Source organism: Oreochromis niloticus, linkage group LG5 (genome assembly GCF_001858045.2).
Source record: "Oreochromis niloticus isolate F11D_XX linkage group LG5, O_niloticus_UMD_NMBU, whole genome shotgun sequence".
Classification (NCBI taxonomy): domain Eukaryota; kingdom Metazoa; phylum Chordata; class Actinopteri; order Cichliformes; family Cichlidae; genus Oreochromis; species Oreochromis niloticus.
Window position 1 is genome coordinate 22,105,930 of NC_031970.2, and position 23,770 is coordinate 22,129,699.

The 23,770-nt window shown below is 40.7% G+C and overlaps 1 protein-coding gene across 1 annotated transcript in view; it reads right to left on the reverse strand.

Annotated features, from left to right (window-relative positions):
- Positions 1–1,105: 1,105 nt before the first annotated feature.
- The window catches only part of LOC100693231 (potassium voltage-gated channel subfamily B member 1), a 41,598-nt gene continuing 18,933 nt past the window's right edge, over positions 1,106–23,770 (reverse strand). The window contains exon 3 of the mRNA XM_003441277.5: positions 1,106–7,151. Coding sequence (XP_003441325.1) covers positions 5,331–7,151 — 1,821 coding nt within the window. The 3' untranslated portion in view covers positions 1,106–5,330. The remainder of the gene's footprint in view (positions 7,152–23,770) is intronic.

Genomic DNA, 23,770 nt, shown 5'->3' on the forward strand with positions numbered 1-23,770 from the left:
CTTTGCACACCCAGTGTGTTTGTACCCCACTACTGCATTTCATTAAATTACATTGTGTCTCTGCTCTCTTCCATATTGTGTGTTTTGTGTGTATATGCGCTCCTTTTCTTTTCTCTACCCCTATGAATGCTACCCTTTCCGGAGCCTGGTCCTGCAGGATGTCCCTTCCTGTTAAAAGGGAGTTCTTCCTCCCTACCATTACCAAGTGCTTGCTCAAAGAGGACTGTCTGATTGTTGGAGCTTTCTCTCTAATACTATTGGGTCTTTACGTTACAATAGGCCTATAAAGCAACTACTGACGTTCATTTACCGTGCACAAGGCTCATGCCTAGTGAAAAGTAAATGTACCTAAAATAATATGTAACGTCTTTTTACTCAGTTGGGCACTCAAAGTGCTTTCTGTTATAAGTCCCTTTCACCCAGACACGCATTCATATACTGCTTTCATACGTTCACACTTACACTACAGTGGATCCATTAGACCAAACTTTGGGTTGAGTATCTCATCCAAGCATGGATGCAGACTGGAGGAGTCATGGATCAATTTACCAACCTTCTCACTGGAAGGGCTCATTAGTCAAGCAAAAATATTGTTCTGGTCCCAGTGTTCTAATTGTGTTTGCTCCATTTTTTGCTTCTTATGGAAGAAAATGGACAGTTGGATGCATGTTTTTACCTGGATATCCACGTCACCTTAAGTAATTGAAAAATGCAATTAAAAAAAAAAAGAAGCCAAAATAACAATAACTGCAATAATCAACAAGTAATTAAGTGTTGATGTTGGCATTGGTGGTCATTGTTGGCACAGAATGGAAACTTCACGGATCACTCATTAAAACTAGATGTACTGTCTTTGAGTTCCAGTTTCTCGTGTAGCATCATGGGAAACTTAACCTCCCACTCCTGCAAGTTTAGTCGGAGACACTGGATCCGTACTCATCTTAATGGATACAAAAACATGCCATTAGAGGGAGCTGTTGTATAAGACAAGCAGTGTTTATCCTCGACCCTTTAGCTCAGGCTTGTACAATCACTGCAGTTTGCTGTCACATGTTGTTATGTATAAACTAGTCTTATAAGAAGCATGAGACTCGCAGGACCAACACTGGATTATTGTCTTTTATTAAGCATCAATCAGTAAAATGAGAAATCTGCTTCAAAACTGCTCATTATAGACATTTTCCTATAGCTTTTTCTTCTCTTTTCTTTTCTTGTTTTATTTTTTAGATAATATTTACAAGTTCTGTGTGTCAAAGTTTAAGAGCGCTACATGCACTGAACAATGAGAAATCACAAATATTCTACAAAGTCAACTGGTACAAAGTACTAAACTTTACAAAAGAGACATTTTCCCAGACACAGATGGGGCGGCGTACAGACCTGTGTGAGTTGAACAGAATGATTATTTCCCTGAAGGAGGGGGAAGGAAATGATTAAAATCAAATGATGTGTCTGTATTTGGCTTGAAATGCTTACTCAGTGATCAAACTTGTGCTTTCTGGAGTTGTATTTGAACCAATGTGTAACTTAGTATTATTTTAGTTTTTTCTTTGTTTGTGTTGTTATTCCTATTCTCGTTAAGAAGCAGAGGGCTTAATTTAGGCAAAATAAATAAAGTGCAGTTCAGAAAACAAGAGGAAGTTATATAAAAAGCAATAAGGACATTGTTAACATTCATCCAACACAGAAAAAATATTCAAATAGACTATGGCTTGTTTAGAAAGTCAACTAGATTAGAGGCTCATTTTCCAAAAGATTATTTACTGCATGTCTGACTGTTGAATGCTAATGAACCTTCATTCTTCACCATGTGACACATGCTCCCCCCTTTCCTTGTTCTTTTCTTATGTCCCTAGCACCTTCAGCAGCCAAAGTTATATGACTATTTGTCAGTTTGACATTTTTATTCTATTACAATGCAGCGTTGGGCTGGGCTGCAAGAAAAAAAACCCCCAAAGTAACTACACAGTCAGCGGTGTAGCTGTGTAGTTTCCTCCAAGCCACCCCTTTTTCCAGACTTGGAGGCAAAGTTTGTTCTTCAAAAACTGCATGACACAATCTGACCAAACACACAGCTGTAGCTGAGCCTTTCCTGCAGGCTCAGACCTTTCCGGTGCATGCCCAGGATTGTATTTATAGACTCACTGAATTGAACACATCCTCAAAAGGTTGCCTCATCTGCCTGCTTTGCACTGTGATTCTTCAAAGAAGACTCAAGCAGAAGGTCGGTCCTTGTAATGGAAAATACATACGAGTGATATAATCTGACTGCATAACTTGGTTTCTTACTGACAGAATGTCATGGGAGTTGTTTTGCCTGAGAGACGCTTTATTCTTCCCAAAAACAAGCGAAAAGAAAAAAAAATTGGTAATACATCCATGTTCTGCTCTGAATGATTAACTTCTGTCTTTGTTGGTCATGAGGTGAATGAGCAGAAAAACGTCAGTTATAATCAGGCTGACAGCTCTACTGCACAGCTAGGAAGCTGAAGTCTTTATTAACTGCATCACCTTAGATGCGGGCATATGTTCATACTCTGTCTGCTGTCTTGTAATTTGCTGAAATGTGTCCATGTTTCTATGAAAAATGGGAATATGTGACTGTTTAATCCAGTTTTCTGTTTACACATTTTTTTTAAGCCTTCACCACACTGGAGTGACAAGCGAGCAGGGAACAAACTGAGAGGAATGAACAGAATGTGAATGCTGTCTGCACTCTCAATATGCTATTTGAGTCTTTAAGGACTCCATCTCTACAAATTCGACTACTTGCTTGCATCAAATCTGAGCCATTCAGTCATCTCAGCCATCACCATGGAAACAGTGGTCGTTCACTCCACCGAGCGAGTCCCCACCTGTTTGTTTGTGTGGACCGGGCCTTTTCCGTGCACCCGTTTGGCGCTTTTTGAGTGAAAGTGCAAAGGAAAGACATGAGAGAAAGGGCTGTAGATATCTAATATATCAGTCTGACAGCATGATGACCCATTTCTCTATGTGTTTATTCGCTGTACAGTTTGTTTTATTGTCATTCAGGCTCCATTAGACAGGGCACAGCGACAGATTCAGTGTGCAGAGTAGGTGTTTTTAAAAGCAAAGGCACAGAAATATCTAACTCATATTACGGCTAATGACTGCAGACATTGCACAACAGTGAATATTTCTTTTAAGCTTAAGGTCCACTACTGAAAACAACTGCTCGTAGCTGGCTTGCATGATATGTTGTAAGTTAACAATAATATAAAACCGATACTTGGATGGTTTCTGTAAGAAAGAGCATGAGAGCACCGGACGATCAACGCCCAGATCGTTCATGTGTCCGGTGATCATGTGCATTAAGAAAAGCGGGATGACGGATCCCTTTGGTTGAACTAAAGTGGCCTAATGTACCTCCTTGCTGTTTGTGTACCAGAGTGGCAGGCTGCACATAGCTGCGAGGTGTCTTTAAGTTTATAAGAGATGTCATGTGGACTCAAGTGAGCATAATGTTTTGAATTTCTGGAAGCGAACCACTTGCCAGAATCCAAAGAGTGTAAATAATCAAATTAGCTTTCTAAATGGATCTGAAATAAAGTGCTTTGTTCCCGCCTTCCTTTTTCATTTTCTTATTTCATCCTCCATCAGCAGTCGTCTTCTTCAGGGGCCAGCGTGCTCTCTCTGGCTCACATGTTTGTCCCCAGTGAGCGAGTGTGGCTCCCTGAAATATGTCAGATTCTGCTGTTTAGAAAAGGAATGCTTCAATTTCTAATATTCTTTGAGATAAATCATCTGCATCAGTTATCAGACAGAATAATTCTTTGGTTCTTCACATCACACAAAGAACAGAAGGACAGACATTTACCGGGAGACAGTAGCAAACAATACAAATGTATGCACTACAGAATATTGTCTAATAAATGCAGCTCCGTTGAAATAATGCAGTACATACACTTGAAATGCAAAACTATGAGATTAGCACAATATATTTATCTAAGAATCCATTCTTTTAGAAAATAGCTTAAAAATATAAATTATTTTGATTCTTTACCTTGTACAATAAATGTGTATCTTTGTAACAGATTCTACTCGCGTAATTAGAAATGTACAATATTCACACTCCTACTAAAACCGGAAGCTCAACATTTGAAAATCTCTGGGATTTTCACTGCTGTCTTTCAGCTGTTTTGATGCTCATAAGCAGTGTCATTTAATGCAAAGTTTATCAGCTACAACAGGAATGGCGACTCCCCCTCAGCTCCTTCAAGAAACCTTTCATCAGCGCAAGACCGTTTTTTTTTCGTTTAGTTTTCCTCCAGATTGGACATGAAGTCTAAGAGACACGCAAAAGACATTTAGAAACAAAGAAAATAGGTACACAAACACGGATAACACAATTTTTTTCTGTGTTAATAATAAAAAAGTGCTCTCTCTCTTTCTCGCCAGCAGTCTGGCACAACGGGAACAGGGAGGACATTCACGGATGCAACCTCACAGTGTGTCTCTGTGTCGTTTAATGTGACCTGTGCAGTAAAAAAGAAAAGAAGAAAAGATATCAACGAGTATGACACTGAACTTTTTTTGGACGACAACAGACTGAAACACTTGAGTCTTTCTCGAGAGCACACAAGACAAGAGACCACAAACGCTACATAGGAATAAATATAGTAGATATGAAAGGTAATGATTAAGCACACGTGTATGCTGCCTGTCTGCCTGTTAATTTCTGGCTTTCGCTCTGCCATACAAACATAAAACACAGGAGACGACGTGTACTAAGGCCAGTTTCGAGGAAGGAAGATAAAGGAAACAGACTACGCACTTTCCCACCACTTCGCTTTTGTCATATACGCTGTATATAGTTATATACTGTGTAGAAAGTAAAAGAAAACGTGTGTTCCCCTTATAGCTCAATATGCCATGTTTCAATGCCCTTTGTGGTTTGCTACTGATTTGACAGCCTTTGCAATTGTGGCGTCAAAGTGCTATCCGGGGATGCCAGAATCGGGAAAGTAACTGTAGTCAACTAGACAGGCTAAAAGAAATGTACAAATTGTAAAACTCTTCAGAATGCATTCCTTGCTTCTTTTTTAAAATCTCTTAAGAGTTCTCTGCTAAAAGGATTTATTTACGAGTCATTAGTAGAAAGAAGCTTGAGAGGACACAAAAGTCTTTCCCAGTGTGCACAGTTACTGTATCTTCGCGGGATAGAAGTATTTTTGTAACTCTTCAAATGTTCCCGCAAATCTTTTCCATGCCTTTCATAATGCCAGGAGGCTCACTGTGCTTCTTATTTGCTCGTCACCTCCTTTGCTTTCTACTCGCATTCTGTCTGTTGTCTTTTTTCTTTTGGTTCTTTAAGAGTTAGAGTGACTCTTCTCTCCCTGAAGTGGCTGAAGTTCCTGAGCCACGTGGTTCTCCTGCCCCTCAAACGGCAGCGTGCTGTTCCCCAGCTTGCTTTGGACGTCCTCCATGTGGTTGGGAGCCTGCTGGAAGGTGGAGCGATGGCCAAACTTGGGGCTGGATTTCTCCAAGAGTCTTTGGGCTGGGCTGGCAACTGAACCATCATGCGGGTGCTCCTCCTCATCTGTGTCAGCATCAATGAACTTACTGACGGAGGCATCGTGGAATGTGAACATGCTAGGCAGTAGGTTTTCTGGGCTCTTGCTGGGTGTTCTGCTGCTGGCGGTCGTGTAGATGGAAGCCTCGGGGCTCTGCACGGACGAGCTGTCCGAGAGGACTCCCGTCCCCGAATCCTCGCCACCTCTGAAGTTGACTTTATGAGAACGGCTTTTGAGTGGGTTGTTGATGTAAGTGCCTCTGGAGTTTGTACCTTTCCCTGTCAAGGGTGTTGTGGCCCCTTCATGCTCATTTTCCAGGGTGGTCTCCAGGCTTGGGTTTGTACTAACCTTCCCTGGGATGTTGCCTATGGGGCTTTGGGAAAAGCGAGAGCTCTCAGGTAAGTCAGTGGCACAGCTGATAAAGCTGTCGATACTGGACATGCTCTTCATGTCTGTCACCGCCTCCAATGTGCTTGGGATCGCTTCATTGGGGATGCTTCCCATCTCAAGCTCAGCTCTCTGTCTACATTTGGACGGCTGCCCCTTTTCCTTGCCAGTGAGGCTGGGTTGAGTTTGGGTCTTGGTCATCTTGTTGTACAGCTCCTCCAGTTTCTGTGCACTGAGGTGCTGGGGGCTGCTCGAAGGCTTGGCCTGCTCTGCATAGTTTGATTCAAGGGTCTTGGTGGGGCTGCCGGGGTTGGTCTTTGACTTGTGTTTTGGAGTGCCTTTGTGGATATTAGGAGACACGTGGTTATCCTGGAGTTTCTCCTTCTTTTCATCAGATTTCTCCACCATTACATCCATGAGCTCCACACTGCGGCCAAATGCGTCTTTAATGTTCATAGAGACAATGCTACCATTTCTCCTAGCTCTCTCCAGAGCCTCCCTTCTTTTGATGGCTTTCTCCTGCCTCTTTTGCTCTTTGTAGAATTCAGAGAAGTTATTTACAATGATGGGGATTGGCAGGGCGATCACCAGAACTCCCGCAATGCAGCACAACCCGCCGACTATCTTTCCCAGCAGAGTTTTTGGGTAAATATCTCCGTAACCCACTGTGGTCATAGTAATGGTAGCCCACCAGAAGGAAGCTGGGATGCTCTTAAACTTGGTGTCTTCTTCATCTTTCTCAGCGAAGAACACCAGACTGGAGAATATCATAATTCCCATGGCCAAGAAGAGGATGAGGAGGCCCAGCTCATTATAACTCCTTCTGAGAGTAAAGCCCAAGGACTGAAGACCTGTGGAGTGACGAGCTAGCTTCAGAATACGCAAGATCCTCATGATCCGAAAAATCTGAACCACACGGCGGACATTTTGAAACTGCAGCACGCTCTTGTTGGATTCAGTCAGGAAGATGGTGACATAGTAGGGCAAGATGGCTAACAGGTCAATAATATTCAAAGGACCCTTAAAGAACTTCCATTTGCTGGGGGAAGAGAGAAAGCGAAGGAGGTACTCCATAGTAAACCACGCAATACACACGGCTTCCACGTGGGCCAGTTGTGGATTGTCGGTGGGTTGATCAAACTCATCTGTGTCCTGCAGCTCTGGAAGTGTGTTCAGAGACAAGGCAATGGTGGACAACACAATGAAGAGGATGGAGATGATTGCCAGGATCTAGAAAACACAAAGAGAGATAAATGTTCAAAAAATGTCTCAGGTATAAACTTCCAATACTCTGTACTTATGTATTGCTATTTCCCCAGAACAGTGTAGGTCAGTCAGTTGTCCTCTTTGGTTCACACTGAAACAGTTTAACAGCACTCCATAGTCCATCGCTGTGGTAAACCTGAAGGGGGCACAAGGTTAATTAGCATGTTAGCAGTGTCAATTGCTTCAATTTTAATAACAGTTAGCTAAAATTCAGCTTTTCAGGGGGTCCATTTGTAAAATTACATTACATTGTAGACTACAGAAGCTGAGCTGAACAAATCAAAAAGCGGGATATTGATCAGCACATGCATGCCAAATGTGGATAGCTTCGAAGTAATTGCCCAATCCATTTTGTTAATCTTACACAAACAAGAAGCAAATGCTTGATCATCAGAATATCTCTTAACCGATGGCTGTCTAGACAGAAATGAACACTTAGAGATTTAAAGACTGCGCAGAGTATGCAACAAGTCTGAAGCCATCTGTTTTGTATTCATGGAAGGCTCCTTCTCATTACTCTGAATATGGAGCTCGCGCCACAGTTTTTATTTTCAAAACCAGATTCATCAAAGTTATCATTCACAGCAAAGAGGTAAAGTATCACAGATACATCAAACATTGCTGTACATTCAGGGGAGTCATTTTGCTTCACTGCAATTCACAGCGAATATCAGTGCAGATACTAAAACCATCTTTCGGCTGTGTTAATCATGTAGAGAAAATCTGATACGATGACAGCCTTGACGGAATATTTTTTTAGACCAGATGGTTTGAAAAGCTTCTTTCAGAACAACACTCAGTGTTTTCAATTGACCTTCTGGCTTTTCTTCAAGCATCGCCGGCTAATGAAAACTGACAGTCAGGTCTCTGACTGGGTGTCTGCTGATGAATGGGAAAAACACTGACACTCCAACTCTGCACTGGCACAGTACAGCTGGTCTTCAGGGCTGGGATCAGGTAAGATGCTTGACTGTATCAAAACTGATATAAGAGTTTGAGTCTTGTATGGCAGCAAGGACGGTCATTCCCGAGAGAAACTCAATTTCAAAGAGAAGAATTGGTGTTGCTCCATTTGTAGCGTTTAACTGCATTTTCCAGAAATAGCTAAAACGCCCTGGTTCATCCTTTTGATGATATTAGTTCACGGCCCCTTTAGCTTTTCTACTTTCATGTCAGCATTTCAAAAGAAAGGTCAGAGCTAATGTGAACTCTGGGCCATTTTTCTTTTTGTAAGTGTCTTGCGTTACACTGGGAGAGAGTGTAAGCAAAAGACAAGAAAGCAAGAAAGACAGTGAGTTTCTGATTGTACTGATACTCCTGAAACCCTTTGACACTTTACTGCCTCTGTCTCCATTTCTATTCATTCTGCTACAATCCTTCAATGCCCCGGGCTCCAAGAAAACCCGGATGAATTACTTTGCTACAAAGGACAGCATGCGTAGCAAGCCAGACCCACTGAAAGGCTACTGGAGACCTTTTAAAGCACTGAGCTACCTACTAATGATATAATCTGCTGAGTACAACAGGGTCTAGTCATAGTGCTGGGGATTAGGAAGCCTACACCGTTGTGGCTGTGTAGGTGTGCCACACCTATTATTCCTGTTCTGGAGTCAGTGTGAAATCCAGCACAAGGTCACTGTTGAGGCTATGTCCCAGGCGACTGGAGAGCGGGATTATTCCCTTGTGCCAGTCAACCTCTATAAGCTTTAATTAATCTTGACAGGTGAGTGCTTGCACACCTAGCTTGGCCTTTAAAGAGAGAGGGGCTAAAAGCAGTGAAACTCTTGTTTGGCTGAGGTAAGAGAGGACAGGAGTTTAGAAACAAGAGGGAATTAAAGGGCACCCCAAAATGTAAACTTTATCAGAGCTTTCCCTGAAATAGCCTGCCTCCTGGTCAGGATCCCAAGAGAGTCAAAATGATGGATTAAACTCTCAAATAAGACCTGTTAAAGGTAGATTTCAGGTAACTAAATAATCACACTCAAGAGAAAAAATCAGCTAAAGTTATAAAAAACACAAACGTTACCCTCAACTGTAAAAGGTAAAAGTGTGCGGCATTGCTTTCAGTAGTTTTGCCAGGATGTGGAGGTCACACAACTTAGCAGAAACCCTAAAGTGGAGTTTTGGGAAAAGCAAATCATGCAGGGAGCGCGCTGATTTAGCATCAGACTGGGACTCAAGACTGAGCCTGAAGTGTTCAGTGGAAACTCAACAGATCAGGACTTTTCTAGCAGGCTGGAGTGCACTTTAATGTATCACGCTGAAACCTGGCTGTGTTGTGTAAAGAGAGCACCTGAAGGATGATGAGCTCCAGTTCCCATCAAATTATCTCCCTCGCTCACCTTTTCTCCTCCCACCCTGGTAGTGAGCCAAGTAGGGTCAGCCAGAGAGGAGATTATAGGGATGTGAGCTCGCTACAGTGATACAGATAGACACAGGCAGAGAAGGATGTCTGCTGAGGACACTCGGCGCAGTGACAAATCTGTGACGAAGGGAAAATGAGGCTAGCCCAGTCTGTGCTTTGCAACAGAAACCAATGAGCTCCCTGTGGTAAGGACACATGGAGTGCAAAATGAATGTGTTCCAAAGTTAAAGTTAAAATGAATTGGAGTATCTTTATGTAGCTGACAGAGTGCACAACTGAAAGCTGAAAAATGTATTACAGTGCAGCAGGGGCATTAAGACACAGATACGCTGCTAAAGAGGGTTATGGTCAGTGCTGTGTTACCTCATTAGCTCTTAATGACAAGCACTGGAGTCATGAGGACAGCCCGTCCCACTTCCTGTTTGCATAAATGGAAGATAAATCTGATCAAGGCTGTTGCTGCTTCTGCACAACCATGGCACACACTCACCCCTAACAAGCACAAACACACTGAGAGAGAGACACACACACACTTCCCCCCTCCGGCTCGGTAATTAGCCCCAAGCCTCCTTTCCCTGCAGGCCTGTAGAGGCAGGAGGCTGAATATTTAATATCCTCCTCAAGTGCAAGCTTTGCTGTCCTGGAAAAGGTGTGCATGAGTGGATCCTCAGTGGGCCATGGCGGACTGCAGAACTAGAGACGTAGCCTAGTTTTCACACTGCGTTCACCACACGGGGGTTAGTTCAGCTTCACGCTTGATTGAGGGAGGAATGGACAGGAAAGCAGGGTGTCTATTAACACCTGGCAGGAGGCTTCCACAGGGAACGAGTGTCCCGTCAGGACCGGAAGACAGAGGGAAGGGGGCCTTGACAATGATACAGTTGTGTAACCAAGTCATGCTCATTTGCCAGGATGGAAAAAACAAAGCATTTCATTATTTTTAACGAGTCTCCTCACCTCTATATTTTATCAGACATATGTTATTTTGTTTCTTGCAGGTGTTGAGTTCAGATATATGGTTAATAATTAACTTGGACAAGCAACAAGGCCAAAGTTGTTGCAGTGACTGATTAGGAAAAAATTCCCCGCCCTGAAACAATGATCCAATTTTTTTCCAGGCAAAATGAATGTCAAACTTTGCCCAAGTTTGTGGCTTGTTCCATCAACACAGATGCTATAAAACTTATGCATTACGGAGCCAGAGCACTTACAAAAGTGATGTGTTTCCATGGGGAGGAAATGTATCACAATATGAATGCTTGCAAATGCTTCTGCAGTGCATTTCACCCATCAGCTTTCCATCAGTTTCTTGGCATCTCTGAGATCATATTTATGTTCTCAGGGCAACTTTTAGCCTAAGCATGCTAAGATTTGCTAATTGGCACTTAGCAGAAAGTACAAGTGAGAATTATGGGAGTATTATTAGTTTTAGGGGCATTTAATCAGAAACTAACCTTTGACCGCATTTAGAGTTTGGCTTCAAGTGGCATTACATGAAAAGTAATCATCACCGAGTTATTACAGCTGAGGGCAATATGAATACAGAAATAATGTAGTAAGGCAGGGGTTTCGAACATGAGGCATAGGGGCCAGAATTGGCCAGTAAAGACTCCAATCTGGTCCGTTGGATGACTTTGGAAAATGTGAAGGAGAACAGAAATTTTGGACTTTTAATTGTATTTTGTATTTTCATTCATTCTACACATTTACTTCTTAAAATTTAATTCCAAAGAGTCATGCTTACAGATTTCTTTCTGTTGAAATAGCACATCATTTTTTTTAATATACACATCTCTGTACACTGGCAGAGAGGGAAGTTTCACTGGTCCGGGACACATAAGATCGAAGTGGTCTGGATGTAAAATCTGACATGTGCAGTCAGGAGAGATGTGAAGAACGTCATAAAAACTGTGGGTGTGTAAGGTCTTAATAAAGCACAATTACAAGACACTCAAATGACATTTTGGTTTGAGAACAGATATATATAAACTGATTAAAAAAAACTGATACTGTAGTCTAAAAAAACCCCATCTCTCTATTACTGGTGTTTAGGATTTTTCCCTGTGTCACGCAGCATGAACCGATGATTCACTTCTTCGTTGTAACTGGATTTGCCCTTTTCGCCACAAGAGATGAATCAATGGGGGGATTATGTCACGCAGTGATTCACTTCGTTTTATTTTATGTCTGCATGTTGAGTGCAAGATGGCATCTCTAATCCTCTTATTGTTGTACTTGTTTGTGTCTGGCCAATAAATGTTTTCCTGCCCTTTATGCAAACGACTGACCCGTCCTCCTACAGGGGCTGCTGTGGTGCTGCAGTTATTTCCTCTGCAGGATACTGGGTCAGTGTTTTTGTTTTTTAATAGAGACAAGGGAACAGATGGATGGTATTACATTGCTAATAAATAAAGTGGAAAGTCCTCTCCTTAGTGGAGAAAAGGCCTGTTGCAGCTATAAACACTATAACTCCCCAGGGTTACAATCACCTTCTTGGAAAGTTCCACAAAGGGACTGCGGTGCAATAAAAACTGCTCTCACCTGCTGCTCTTACATAATATAATTATGATGAACCCCTGAACATGCTGTCCTTCCTTTTATTTACCATAAAGTACTTTTATAGTTTCTAGGACAACAGTGTTTACATTTTTTTATATTTTGTAACTTTGAACAAACCTTACAAAAAGACTTAAACTCAACAATTCGTTAGCCTGTTACTCAGTAACCGATCTGTGGGCCTCTATGGCATTGAGTCCTGCTAAAGGAAAAGTTATAATAAAACATGTCATAACTGCATAAATTGAGTTAAAGACAGACATCCAACTACAACGAGGGACAACACAACAGAGAACAGAGGGAAACACAGACTATACACAGAATAATGAGGGAACAGGCCACCGATGGGGAAGGCAGCTGACGTTAATCAGACTGATGAGACAGGGGAAGCAAAACTGAGCATAACACACGAGATGGAGACTATCAAAGTAAAACAGGAACTAACACACACAGAGACTGGATGTCAAAACTAAGACCAGAAAATACAAATGCTAAACAGAGCAGAAATACAACAACAACCACCAAAACCTGGAACACAAACCAAACCTTGGAATATTAAATACAATGTACATAATGCATATTAGTGAGTTGAACGGTAGGAGAACAGTGCACAAGAGCGCTCCCTCAAAATCAAGTAAACATACAAATACAGTCCCAATGTTCCTGTTAATGAAGGAACCTGATGTGTGTTCAGCAGTTTTTGTAACGTACGTAGTCCCTTGGCACAGAGAAATATATGTGCAGCTGTGGAGCTACCCATTGTAGTGACACTTTGTGAATAAGCTAACAGCTCAAAGTAGTTTCTACACTGTAGAATCTACAGTAATATTGAAAAGCAACAACCAGTTTTTAAATAAAGAAAATTACTCCGACTGTAACTTGAGCATCCAAATTTACAAGACCTTCTGTGTCCCCCCCCGATTCTTTTCACCTTGCCTAGCAACCTTTTCTGTCCCAACTTTGAGCCTCTCTATAGAGAGCCTGTGTATATCCTGTGCTATGTACTGAGAAGACAGGGAGATGGATTACTGAGCTTGTGGCTACTCACAGGATGTGTCCTTTTGAAGGTGTGAAGGTGGTGCTAAAACGTTGAGGCACAAAGACAAAGTGCATTAAATGTGCGCTCACAGATTTCTGGTTTTTGTCTGACTTTGTGTGAACCTCTAGAAGTCTAACGTACATAATATTTTGCGTTATTTTAGTGGTTGCCCAGTTCAGATTTAAAAGATAAAGTATAATTTAAGATATACCATTAAATTCATTCCACCAAAAATTCTTAGAATTCTCTGGCTTAGAAAAGGTGAGAGGTGGCATAAAGGACAGAGGTGGCTCGGTGAAAATGAAGACACAATAAGAGAGGAGTGAGTGAGAAAGTGAAATGAGATTATTCCCTATGGATGATGAACAAAAAAAGCACCAGCGCTGCTGTCACCGTGTGAGCGTCAGTCTCCTTGATAAAACATCTGTACTCCAACCAGAGGCCACAGAAAACCTTGAGTCTGAAATATCTGGAGCACCTGCACTAGATGATGTAGACTGAAGGATCTCTAGCACTGTGGCCTGTTTATTAAAAACTGTTTTAGAGATTTTAAAGAACAAATGGTCCATTCAGAAGTTTCATAATGGATAAATGGACCTAAAATATTATGGGATACAGATAATAAGAATTTTAAATATCTGTTTTCAAATATGTTAAAATTTTCTAGCTTTGTCTTAAAACCATGAAGAAGAATGGAGGATGCAGTGGAGGGAGATGTTTCTTATGAGATCATATTTTATAGGCCGTATATATGTATACGTATTTGTCTGTAGTAGATGAAACATGAATGATGTAAAAATCATGGTACGGAAAATACAGAAGTTATCAAAAGAAACCCTTAGCTGTTGTCAGGGTATGATCTTTCATTTTTTAAAAATTGGTTTTTGACATTAAAAAATAGCCTTTTTTTGTAGTGTTGCTATATTATGTGTAGACATTAATCTAGATCTGTTTTTTTTTTTTTTTACCCATTTTTTAACCACTTATGCAATTCAGGGATAGAGAGGGGTGGAGCCTACCCCAGCAGGTTACACCCCCGAAATACTCACCAGTCTATCGCAGAGCTAACAGGGAGAGTCAGACAACCATTCACACTCACATTCACTCCTAAGGCCAATTTAGAATCGAGGTTAACCTAATGCTGTGCTCCTGTCAGAAGTAAAGTCAGAAGGCAAGCATTTTGCTGTATTGCCAGTGATGAACATGAATGGCTCTACTTAGCTTAAGAACTGAAATAAATCCTGTTTTTCCTCATTTTTCTGGAACGCATTAACTTGGGAGTGGCGTCACTCTGTGCTGTATCTGGAGCGCAGCCTACCACAAGCACGACTTTGAACTGTGATTTCTCAGAGGAAACCCACACGGGCACAAGGACACAATGCAAACTCTACACAGAGTGATCAGTGGATTCAAACCCACTGATTGCTGTGAGGTGACACCACTCCACCTCATGTAAGAATCATTCATATCGTACAGCAATTACACATAATTCTTGTAATAAATTCTACCATTTTCATTAGGATTGTGTTGATGGACAAGTCAGTGGGCGGGTGTCACCACAAAGACTTTAGAGAAAAGAGAAAACTTGTCTGAAGAACTGTGAACATTTAATGAACTGCATGCTGGCTGCACTCTCTGCTGAACCTCAGAGACAGGCTGGGCTTTCAAACAGCATGTCCCTGTTTAAATAAACCTACTGTGGTAACCCACAATAAGCTTGGGAAGCTTTCCTCCAGGCTGGATGGGAAAAAAAATAGAGTCTGCATGGGTGAGCCCTGCTAATGGAATAAGTATGGTGTCTGTGATCCTCAGATGTACAATCCTGTTAGACAGTGGGCGTTTTTCTGCTTGCCTGAAATGCAGCACACTGGCAAGGCTCATGGCTCACAGCCATCTCACATCTCCTCTCAGTGAAGACACATCACACTCAGCTGAAAATGACAAGTTCTCAAAATCTGTCTTTGTTCTCGATACTTATTATTATTATTTTTTTTTTTTGCAGGCTGGAGCTCCAGCTGTCTCTTGTTGCTATGGTCGTTGCTCACTATGAAAGTGGCAGCAGTGTTGGCAGGTGAATGGAAAACGAACAGAATTTTTCAGCTGAATCATTACCAACTCTGTGAAAATGGACCATTTGGTGCTGTAGTGCATAACAAGAGTGATGCTGATTCTTGATTATCTTCTATGAAGGTCTGGGTGCTGTTAATTAGACAAAAGTACCAGTCGAGAAAGTAACCAGAGCTTGTTGTAATTAATATTCCAGTGAAAACAGGTTTACCTGTAATTAGAGAAGGTAATCAGCATCAAGAGCTGCTTAAAGAGAGTCAGCAGCCATCAGACACTACCATTTAGCAGTGAATGATGACTACTTACAAGGGTGGGGCTTTTACTGTCTTGACTTGCTTTTTAATGAGAGGATTTGTCTTATTCAGGTAACTTCAGGTTTATAACTGGGTTTTTAGAATTACGAAGGTGGTTAACCTGCTCTCTAGCAGGCAGGTACGAAATCAACGCCTTGTGACCAAGAAAATAGCACCATCTTTCCTGGAAGATCCCTGTGAGCAGATAGTACAGGATTGGTCATACACTGCCAATACTGATGGATTATAATTGAGCGTTTCATTAAATTAAACATTTAAAAGGAGGGTTTTAGTTTTTAGTCCTCACAGGTGCAACGCTGGTGGCATCTAATGGTCTGAGAGCAAGACTAATTTAGAAACGAAATTCAATTGGAGGCTTAGTCTACGTGCAAATTTGTTACAAATTTCATAAGCAAGTAAAGTGTAGGTGAATCATTTTAGGCTCATATGTTGAGGCTTAGAGAATAATGAAATTGTTTAAAAAAAAAATTTCAGCTTGCAGAAACAAAACAAGAAACAAAGTTACATCTAAGACTATAAACACAAAGACATGATATCCCCTTTCCACACATACACATCTGAGAGATCTTCCAGTGATGGTTACGTTATTTTCCATTTTCCTTTTAGTCAGTTAGTGGTAAATTTTGTACCTGCTGATCTCTAATCTGGATCCTAACCAGCTGTGAAGCAGGTTAGGTTTGCAGCATAAGTTACCATGGTGGTAGGACAACGAGGACAAAAAGTGAAGCCCGTTTGTAGTACAGAAAACCCAGAATTAGCCAACAATTTACCTGGATAACACATATTCCTTACTTGGCGTCTGGACTCATGTGAGCATAACAGAAAATCTGACAACAACAAATGAGAAGACAGCAGGAGACAGCTGGAGAATGAAGCACACCTGAAAGTAAGTAACACAGGTGAAGACTGGTAGGCCAGGATGACAATCACACAAGAGGGAAAAACAGAAAGTGAAACTAAACACAAGAAAAAACCTTCAAACTCAAACAGGAAGTAACTAAAAGATAAATAATAAACAGACACAAGACGATTTACATCAGACACAATAACAGAAAGGGGGACAGACACTAACAGACGTACAAGACAGAGCCAGAGAATCACAGAGGTACTGCTGAAAAGTACTGTTACTAATAACAGGATATTACCCAAAACAGAGAATTTCAAAACTGAGACTCATCACTAGAATAACTACAAAGCAAAAGCAGGAATCAAAGAGTCAGTCATAGTAAAACAAATACAACTTAATCTATTTGCATGATGATAAGAAAATCCAAACAGGAATCCAGAATTTCTACGAATCAAAAAGCAAAGGTACAAAGACAAGAAAAAAAACCCCTGAGACACAAAACTATTAAACAAAAATCCAAAACCCAGGAACCAGGCACTCGATTGAATGATCAGTGCATGAACACACATTAATGTGTAGCTTCTTAGATTTCTGACAAGGAATTAGACAAATACATGACTCCTAGTGGAAGCTTTTAATCTGTTTTTTTTTGTCATTAAGTTATGCTATTTACTTCCCATTGGAGACACGCCCATTATCTCCATGGCGATATTATGCTGAGCCTAATCACATATTAGACCTGAAGCTTACAAACCTAGGCGAAGTAGTGAACACAGATTCCCTTACTGGTCTGGTGTCTGTGGACAGCTAATTAGCATTCACTAATTTTTCTGTCTTCGGTGACCTTCCTCTAATGCGCCTGTGGTCCTTGTTTACCACAAAGACTAAATGTCAGTGGGTTCCTGTGACAGGATTGGGTGTCAGCACTGAGTGGAGATAGTTACTCGTGACGTTTACTGTAAACACTACCTGCAACAGGAGAGGCCTGGTTTTTGTGGCTGTGATGCTAACGGGGCGACATGAAAAAGTTTTCAGTTTCTGTGCTGGACATTCAGTGACTTCACGATAGACTGTGCAATGGTACTGTGAAATAACTTCAAGATTTTGACTGTTACTCTCATGATCAGACACGCAAGAAGTTAAATACTAAAGGGCAGCGGGCAAAATGCTAATGCAGCAGCTTCAAAATGCAAAGCCCTGAATGATTGTTGAAAAATAATGCAGTCTATCGTTTATCCCACAGAGTAGTTACAGATGGACACAGCTAACCTGGCTCCTTAACAGCTCACAGAGGCTTTTCTAGGTAAATTTTACCATTAGACCCCACCAGGCTAGCTGCTTTCACTAGTTTCCATTCTTTATGGTAAGTTAAGTTAACAAGCTAATGGTTTATATTGAATATACTGATATGAGATTGGTATTGCTCTTCTAACTCTCAGCCAGACATTGCATCATCTGTTATATAATTCAGTTCTGAATATCCACAGGTTCACTAGTGACCTGTTTATGGGACTAGTTTAGGTTCATCCATCCATTTATCATCCCAAAATAATAATCTTACAGCATTTAACCTGTAATCCCAAATTGCACGCTATATATTGGCAGCTGATATTCAGGTGATAGAGCAGGTCATCTACCAATCAGAAGGTCAGTGGATTGATACCTCGTCTCCTCCAGTCCAGTAACCGTGGTCAAGATATTGAACCCTGGTGGATGTTAAGAGGTTCATTATTTACAATATATCCCTGTTGCTGTTTTTAAAGTATTATTATTTTTTGGATACATAATTTAGTAGAGCAGTAGAGAAATTCTGGTAACATCTCACATTTATATGTGTGTCTGTGAGCCTGTGAAACTACTAATGCATCAAAACGAAAATAATCTTAACTGGTCCCAGTGTGCAGACCCACTACTCAGTGTAGCCATGACAACAAATTCACCAGGTTGCAATTATAGAAAGTGCTGCGCCACTGGATGCCTGGCAGAATCTATTTCCTTCAGTTCCTGTTCCTTTTCCTTTCCTTTATGCCTTTCTTGGTTTATGTGTGTGTGTATCATATAGTTTTTTTCTGGTTTGTAAAAAATTTAAAAGCAGTGGAAAGTAAGTAAATAGTTAGACATAATTATTAATACCTGATGGAACGTGTGCTTTGCTCTATTAGACACTGTCAGCTTCACATACCTTTCAACCACAGTATTAAACCATTCTGCCTAATGATCACAAATTTCCATGGCAACTGATGAAGATTATTTTTTTTGGATTGTTAATACTAATGTAAGAGTCTGTATTGTGAGGTAATGAATTCTCCAGTAAAAGCTCACAACTTTTAGTGTACCTCTTGTGCATCTAGACCTCTCCCAGCGTGACTGCTATTTTTAGATCACAACCTGGAAGTCCCATTCTGACCACTGAACTGGTTTGCTCCAGTGTCAAAACTATTGAAACAGTAACCCATCAAGTTGAATTTCATTCTGGGGAAGAGAATGAAGTTGCAGGTAGACAAATCGAGTAAGTAGGGGAAGGATTGCCGCAAGCAGAGCCTGCTTGCTGTTGAAAAAAAAAAAGAAGAGGCAAGCATGTGGCCATTAACATTTGTTTTTGTCTCGTAGAGTCATAGCTGAAAATCTTTCTGACACGGAGGTGGCTGTGGCTCAGGAGGTTGAGCAGATCATCTACTAATCAGAAGGTTGGTGGTTTTATCCCTGACTGATTCAGTCTGCATGCCAAAGCATCCTTGGCTACTGAACCCAGAGTTGCTTCAGATGTGTTTGTGGGAGTATGAATGTTAGTTAGAAAGCACTTAGACATGGAAAAGTGAACGAGTGAATGGGACGTGTTTGAGTACAAAAGTGTTTTTTAAGAACCAGTCCATTTACACTGTCACCGATGATCCTCAATGACCCTATATCATAGTATCATAGTAAGGCTGGTGTACAAATTTCTATATTTAAACCTGCCCTTTGTACACGTTTGAGGTCTGTGGTGGACAGGTAAAAAGTGCAGGTGGTCAGAATGGAACTTTTAAAAAACAACCTGAAAATGTAATTCGTCTTGTGGTGCACAAAAGCAGAATGGATCTTTTCTGTTGTTTTCAACTGGGAATGAGACCTTTTGCATTTGGTTACTGAGTCTGGCAATGGGACAAGTCCTTTGGTTTGATCTACAAGTAGGGGTGAAAGGGAAGGGACTCTGGATTAGATCTGTGTGTGGGGAGTTTGGAGAATGGGCCAAGAGCTTAGGCTATTTTTCATCGTGGTTGTTATATAATGTTTGGATCTTGCAGATCACAGAAAAAATGGTTACATTGATAATATGACAGTAAATATATATAGCATATATGAGTGTAAAATAGTATATGAGTATAGTGAGTGGCAGATTCCACCTCTGGCTTTTTTCCCTCTATTGCTGTGGGGGAACACCTAGTGTTTTATTAGTAGAATAATATTAACTGCCCTCATAACGATCTAAGATCTTACATCCTACATATTTTACACAGATGCAAAGTGCATCATAAAAACATCTATTTTCCTTTCCGTACAGATGAAACTCCTGCTGTACACCAGCCAGTGTCTCCTCCTAAAAGATTTAGAAGAGTGGAAAGGCAGAACAAGAGATTTCCTTCGTGACTACAGTCGACCTTAGCAGTGTGTCTCATGTTCATACAGTAAGGCTTCTGTGTCAGTATCAAACTGCTCATTTCTGTCCAGCTGAGGTAACAGCACTCCAAGGCACCCGCTCGTCCTCCATGGTAAAATGGTAAAATGAAGTCAGAAATACATCATGTAGAAAGGAACCAGCAAAAAAGATGTTTGAAGTGCAGTGTATGGTGTATAATGTATGCAGCTGAGATGTACAGGCACTAAGGAGCCCTGAGGCAACAGGCAGAAGAGAAACTTTGGAAGTGACCTATTTTCCTAAATACCTCACTGAAATGTTAAAAAGAAGTTGTGCAATAACGGGCAACTTAAAGAAAGAAAGAACCGAGAGCCTGACATTTACCATAGGAACAGTTTAGAGGGATCTAACCTTTAAAACGAACATTAGTTCAGAGCTTAGAGGCCTGGGATACAAAAATAAAACGTTCATTACATCTGACTTTGTGATGGAGCCTTTCAATGCAGGCTGAAAAAGAACAGGAGAAAATGGCAGGACGAAAGGATACTTACATCCAGTAAGCTATAAAACCACTGTATTTACAATGATATGTGAGAATGGTAGATTTCTGCACATCAGGGAATGGCCTTTCAATCACGCTGTAACAGGAGTGGACAGAGATTGTAATGAGACAGAGATGCATGCCCAGCTGTCTGCCACAACATATGGTGAGTACAAACAAAGGCAGGCAACTGCATGTGATCTGTCTGAATCACTGGACCAGGATTTGGACACTGATTATTTAAAAAACACAGAAAAAGGAAAGATTAGATTAATAGTCATCATGTACAAACAATAAAGAGGGAAAACATCACTGCTACATGCACAATTATCCCCCCGCCTTGTTTGTATTTATAACATAGTTATAAGGACACACATGCCCTGACAGCAGCACACTTGTACCCAGATATCCTCGTGAGGAAGCTGCAGCACTTCGGCGTACAACCCAGCTGATAGTTTCCATGGTTACTCGAGGCTTTTAAGAATTTGCATAACAGATGCAGCTATTCATAAAAAAGAGGACATGGAAAAAAAACAGAGGCCAGGGGGCAGGTTATCAAACTGAAACAAACAGGACACACTACAGCGCGATTTACAGCACTGACTGACATGTTTCTATTAACACACGTGTTCAGGAGGCTCAAAGGAGCTTGTTTGGCACTCAAGAGTTTTAAAATAAACCAGTCACTTCAAAATGATTATAAATCAAATCTAAGGAGTGTAGAGGTACAGACATCTACACTACATGTCAAAGATCATCATGGCCAAGATTTGTCTTTTTCTTTTGGCTGCTCCTTTTAGGATTGCCACAGCCAATCATCTGCTAATCCAATCTTCTTCATTCACATTAACTTTCTGCTTTCTTCCTCATTCATTACATCTATGAACCTTTCTCTCTGGTCTTCCTCTTTTCCTTCTCCCTGGCAGCTCCATCTTTAAAATTATGTGTCCAACTTATCCACTATTCATCCTCTGCACACGTCCAAATTATCTTAGCCTTGCCTCTCGTCAGCCAGCTCTCCCTCTTTGCCAGTGATAGTCCCTACATGTAACGTCCCTACTCTCACCTCCACGTTCTCACCTTTCCTCTTCTTTCCCTGACTCTGAACATACCTTTGCCCTCTTCTTCTCTCTCTTCTTTCCAACTCTGCCCCGCTGGTCACCAGCACCAATGGCAAAGATCCTTCCTGATGCAATCCCCTCAATTTATCAGGGCTTAGGACTGACACTAGGAATACACTGGCTTGTGACCAGCAATGTTCTATTTCTATGTGTGTGTGTGTGATAGACAAAGCTTTGCATGAGTGCATGAATGTGGCTTACAGTGTAAAGCTGTTTGAGAAGCCAGTAAGACTAGAAATGTTCCACTGAAAATTCTCCAAAGACCACATCCAATATCCTTTATATTACACAAATTAGATTACAGAGGGTAAAAAACTCTTATTTCTGTTCAATTTCCGACATTTAAGTAGGCGGCTAGAAAAAAAAGGCTCCTGGCATTCTGTGCAAATTCTGCGAAAATTTGAATTTATTCGATTATCAGATCCTTTAGTTGAGAAATATATTAAAAAAAAACATTATTTTGTTCCAGTTTCAAAAATTTCTACACCGAATGTCTAGTGCTGTTAAATTTTGGTATGGTTCCAATACCAAGTAAATACAGGGTCAGTATTGCAGATACCAACATACTGATACTTATAAAGGCAGCTTATGTAGGGGAGAGCAGCGTGCCATGATTTATGGGATGAATCATCATCAATCTGCAAATATTCAGAACACATTTTAATGACCACTGTGATTTTTTACTTTCTACAATAGTTAATACAACCAAACACACCTTTCAGCTTTCCATGTATTTCAAAGTGGGTTTTTTAAAGATCTGGAGTGTAAATGTGCCTGTATCTAAAGCAGTTTGGTTCAGCTTCTGTTGTTTAAATGTGCCATAGGCTGTAAATAAAACAGACGTAGCAGTCAATGCAAAACAGTTCAGAGATTTCTCATTGTGCAGGTTTGATGTATAATTTTTAGTTTCCAAGAAGAATAAAAATAATTATTTAACACAAATCAGTGGTTTACATACTGAACTTAGGATATAGAAACAGTATTACAGTAGTATACTATACTGTATAGAATAGCAGTAGTATAATAGTACAAACAGAAGTATCAATCCTATCATGCTAGATTTGAGCTGATACCAATATCGATATCTGGATCAATCCGCCCACTTCTAGTTTGGACTAAAGAAAGCATCTGATGATTTAACACAGGCCTTAACAATCAGTTTCTTTCCATAATAATCAGTAGATTATTCACACACACACGCACACACACACACACACACACACACACACACACACACACACACACATAGAGGAATGTGTATTCATAAACATAATGGTGTCAGCTCAGCAAGAAGAATGCTACTACGGTCCTTCAGTGTATACAGTTACTCGTGCTGACACTAATCAATAATATTCTTAGCTTATTCTTACATTCTTATATAATAATTTAAGGGGAGCCCAGGAAGTTACTGCTGTTTATCTGGACACAGCATTTTCAGTGAGAGGCTGAGTGATGAACAGATTTTCCCACTAAAAACTGTATTTCAAGATTGAACAGAATCAACTTTTTGGATTTCCTTACTTGGATTTTTGAGCATGTATCAAGTCAGTCTCAGAGAACCTCACTGTGCTGCTATTATGTAAGCAATAAAGGATAAAAAACACTCACATCAAGCTTAGACCCCTTTTTAGAGGAAGCCCAAAACAAATGCTAAATTCTCTGTGGAGAAGAAAATTGATTTGACTCCTCTGAAAGCCGTCTCACAGGGAGCCAAGATTCAAGGGCATGCTTTTAACGCAAATATATTACTAATGTATCATTCTTAATACAATTTTTGAATTGTCCCAGGCTGTGTGTACACTTCTTAAAACAAAAAACTATCTTAGTGTGTTAAACGTAGCTTTTTTGCCTTAAAGGAGATCTATTAACCATTCCCTTAGTTTTTACTGGCTGTGGCTGCTCATATTACACATGACCAAAGTTTCAAATGATGTGCTCAGCGTAAAAAGTCATCCCTGTGAGTCAGAAGCTCTGTCTCCAGACTTTTTTCTACTCCTGGCTCTGTATGATGTCAGGGAAAGAAAATATCTTTTAGAAATTAATTTCAGGCAAACACCTCTGGAAGCACAGAAATTCCACCCACCTGATGTTCAGCCAATCAGCAGGCAACCATTCCA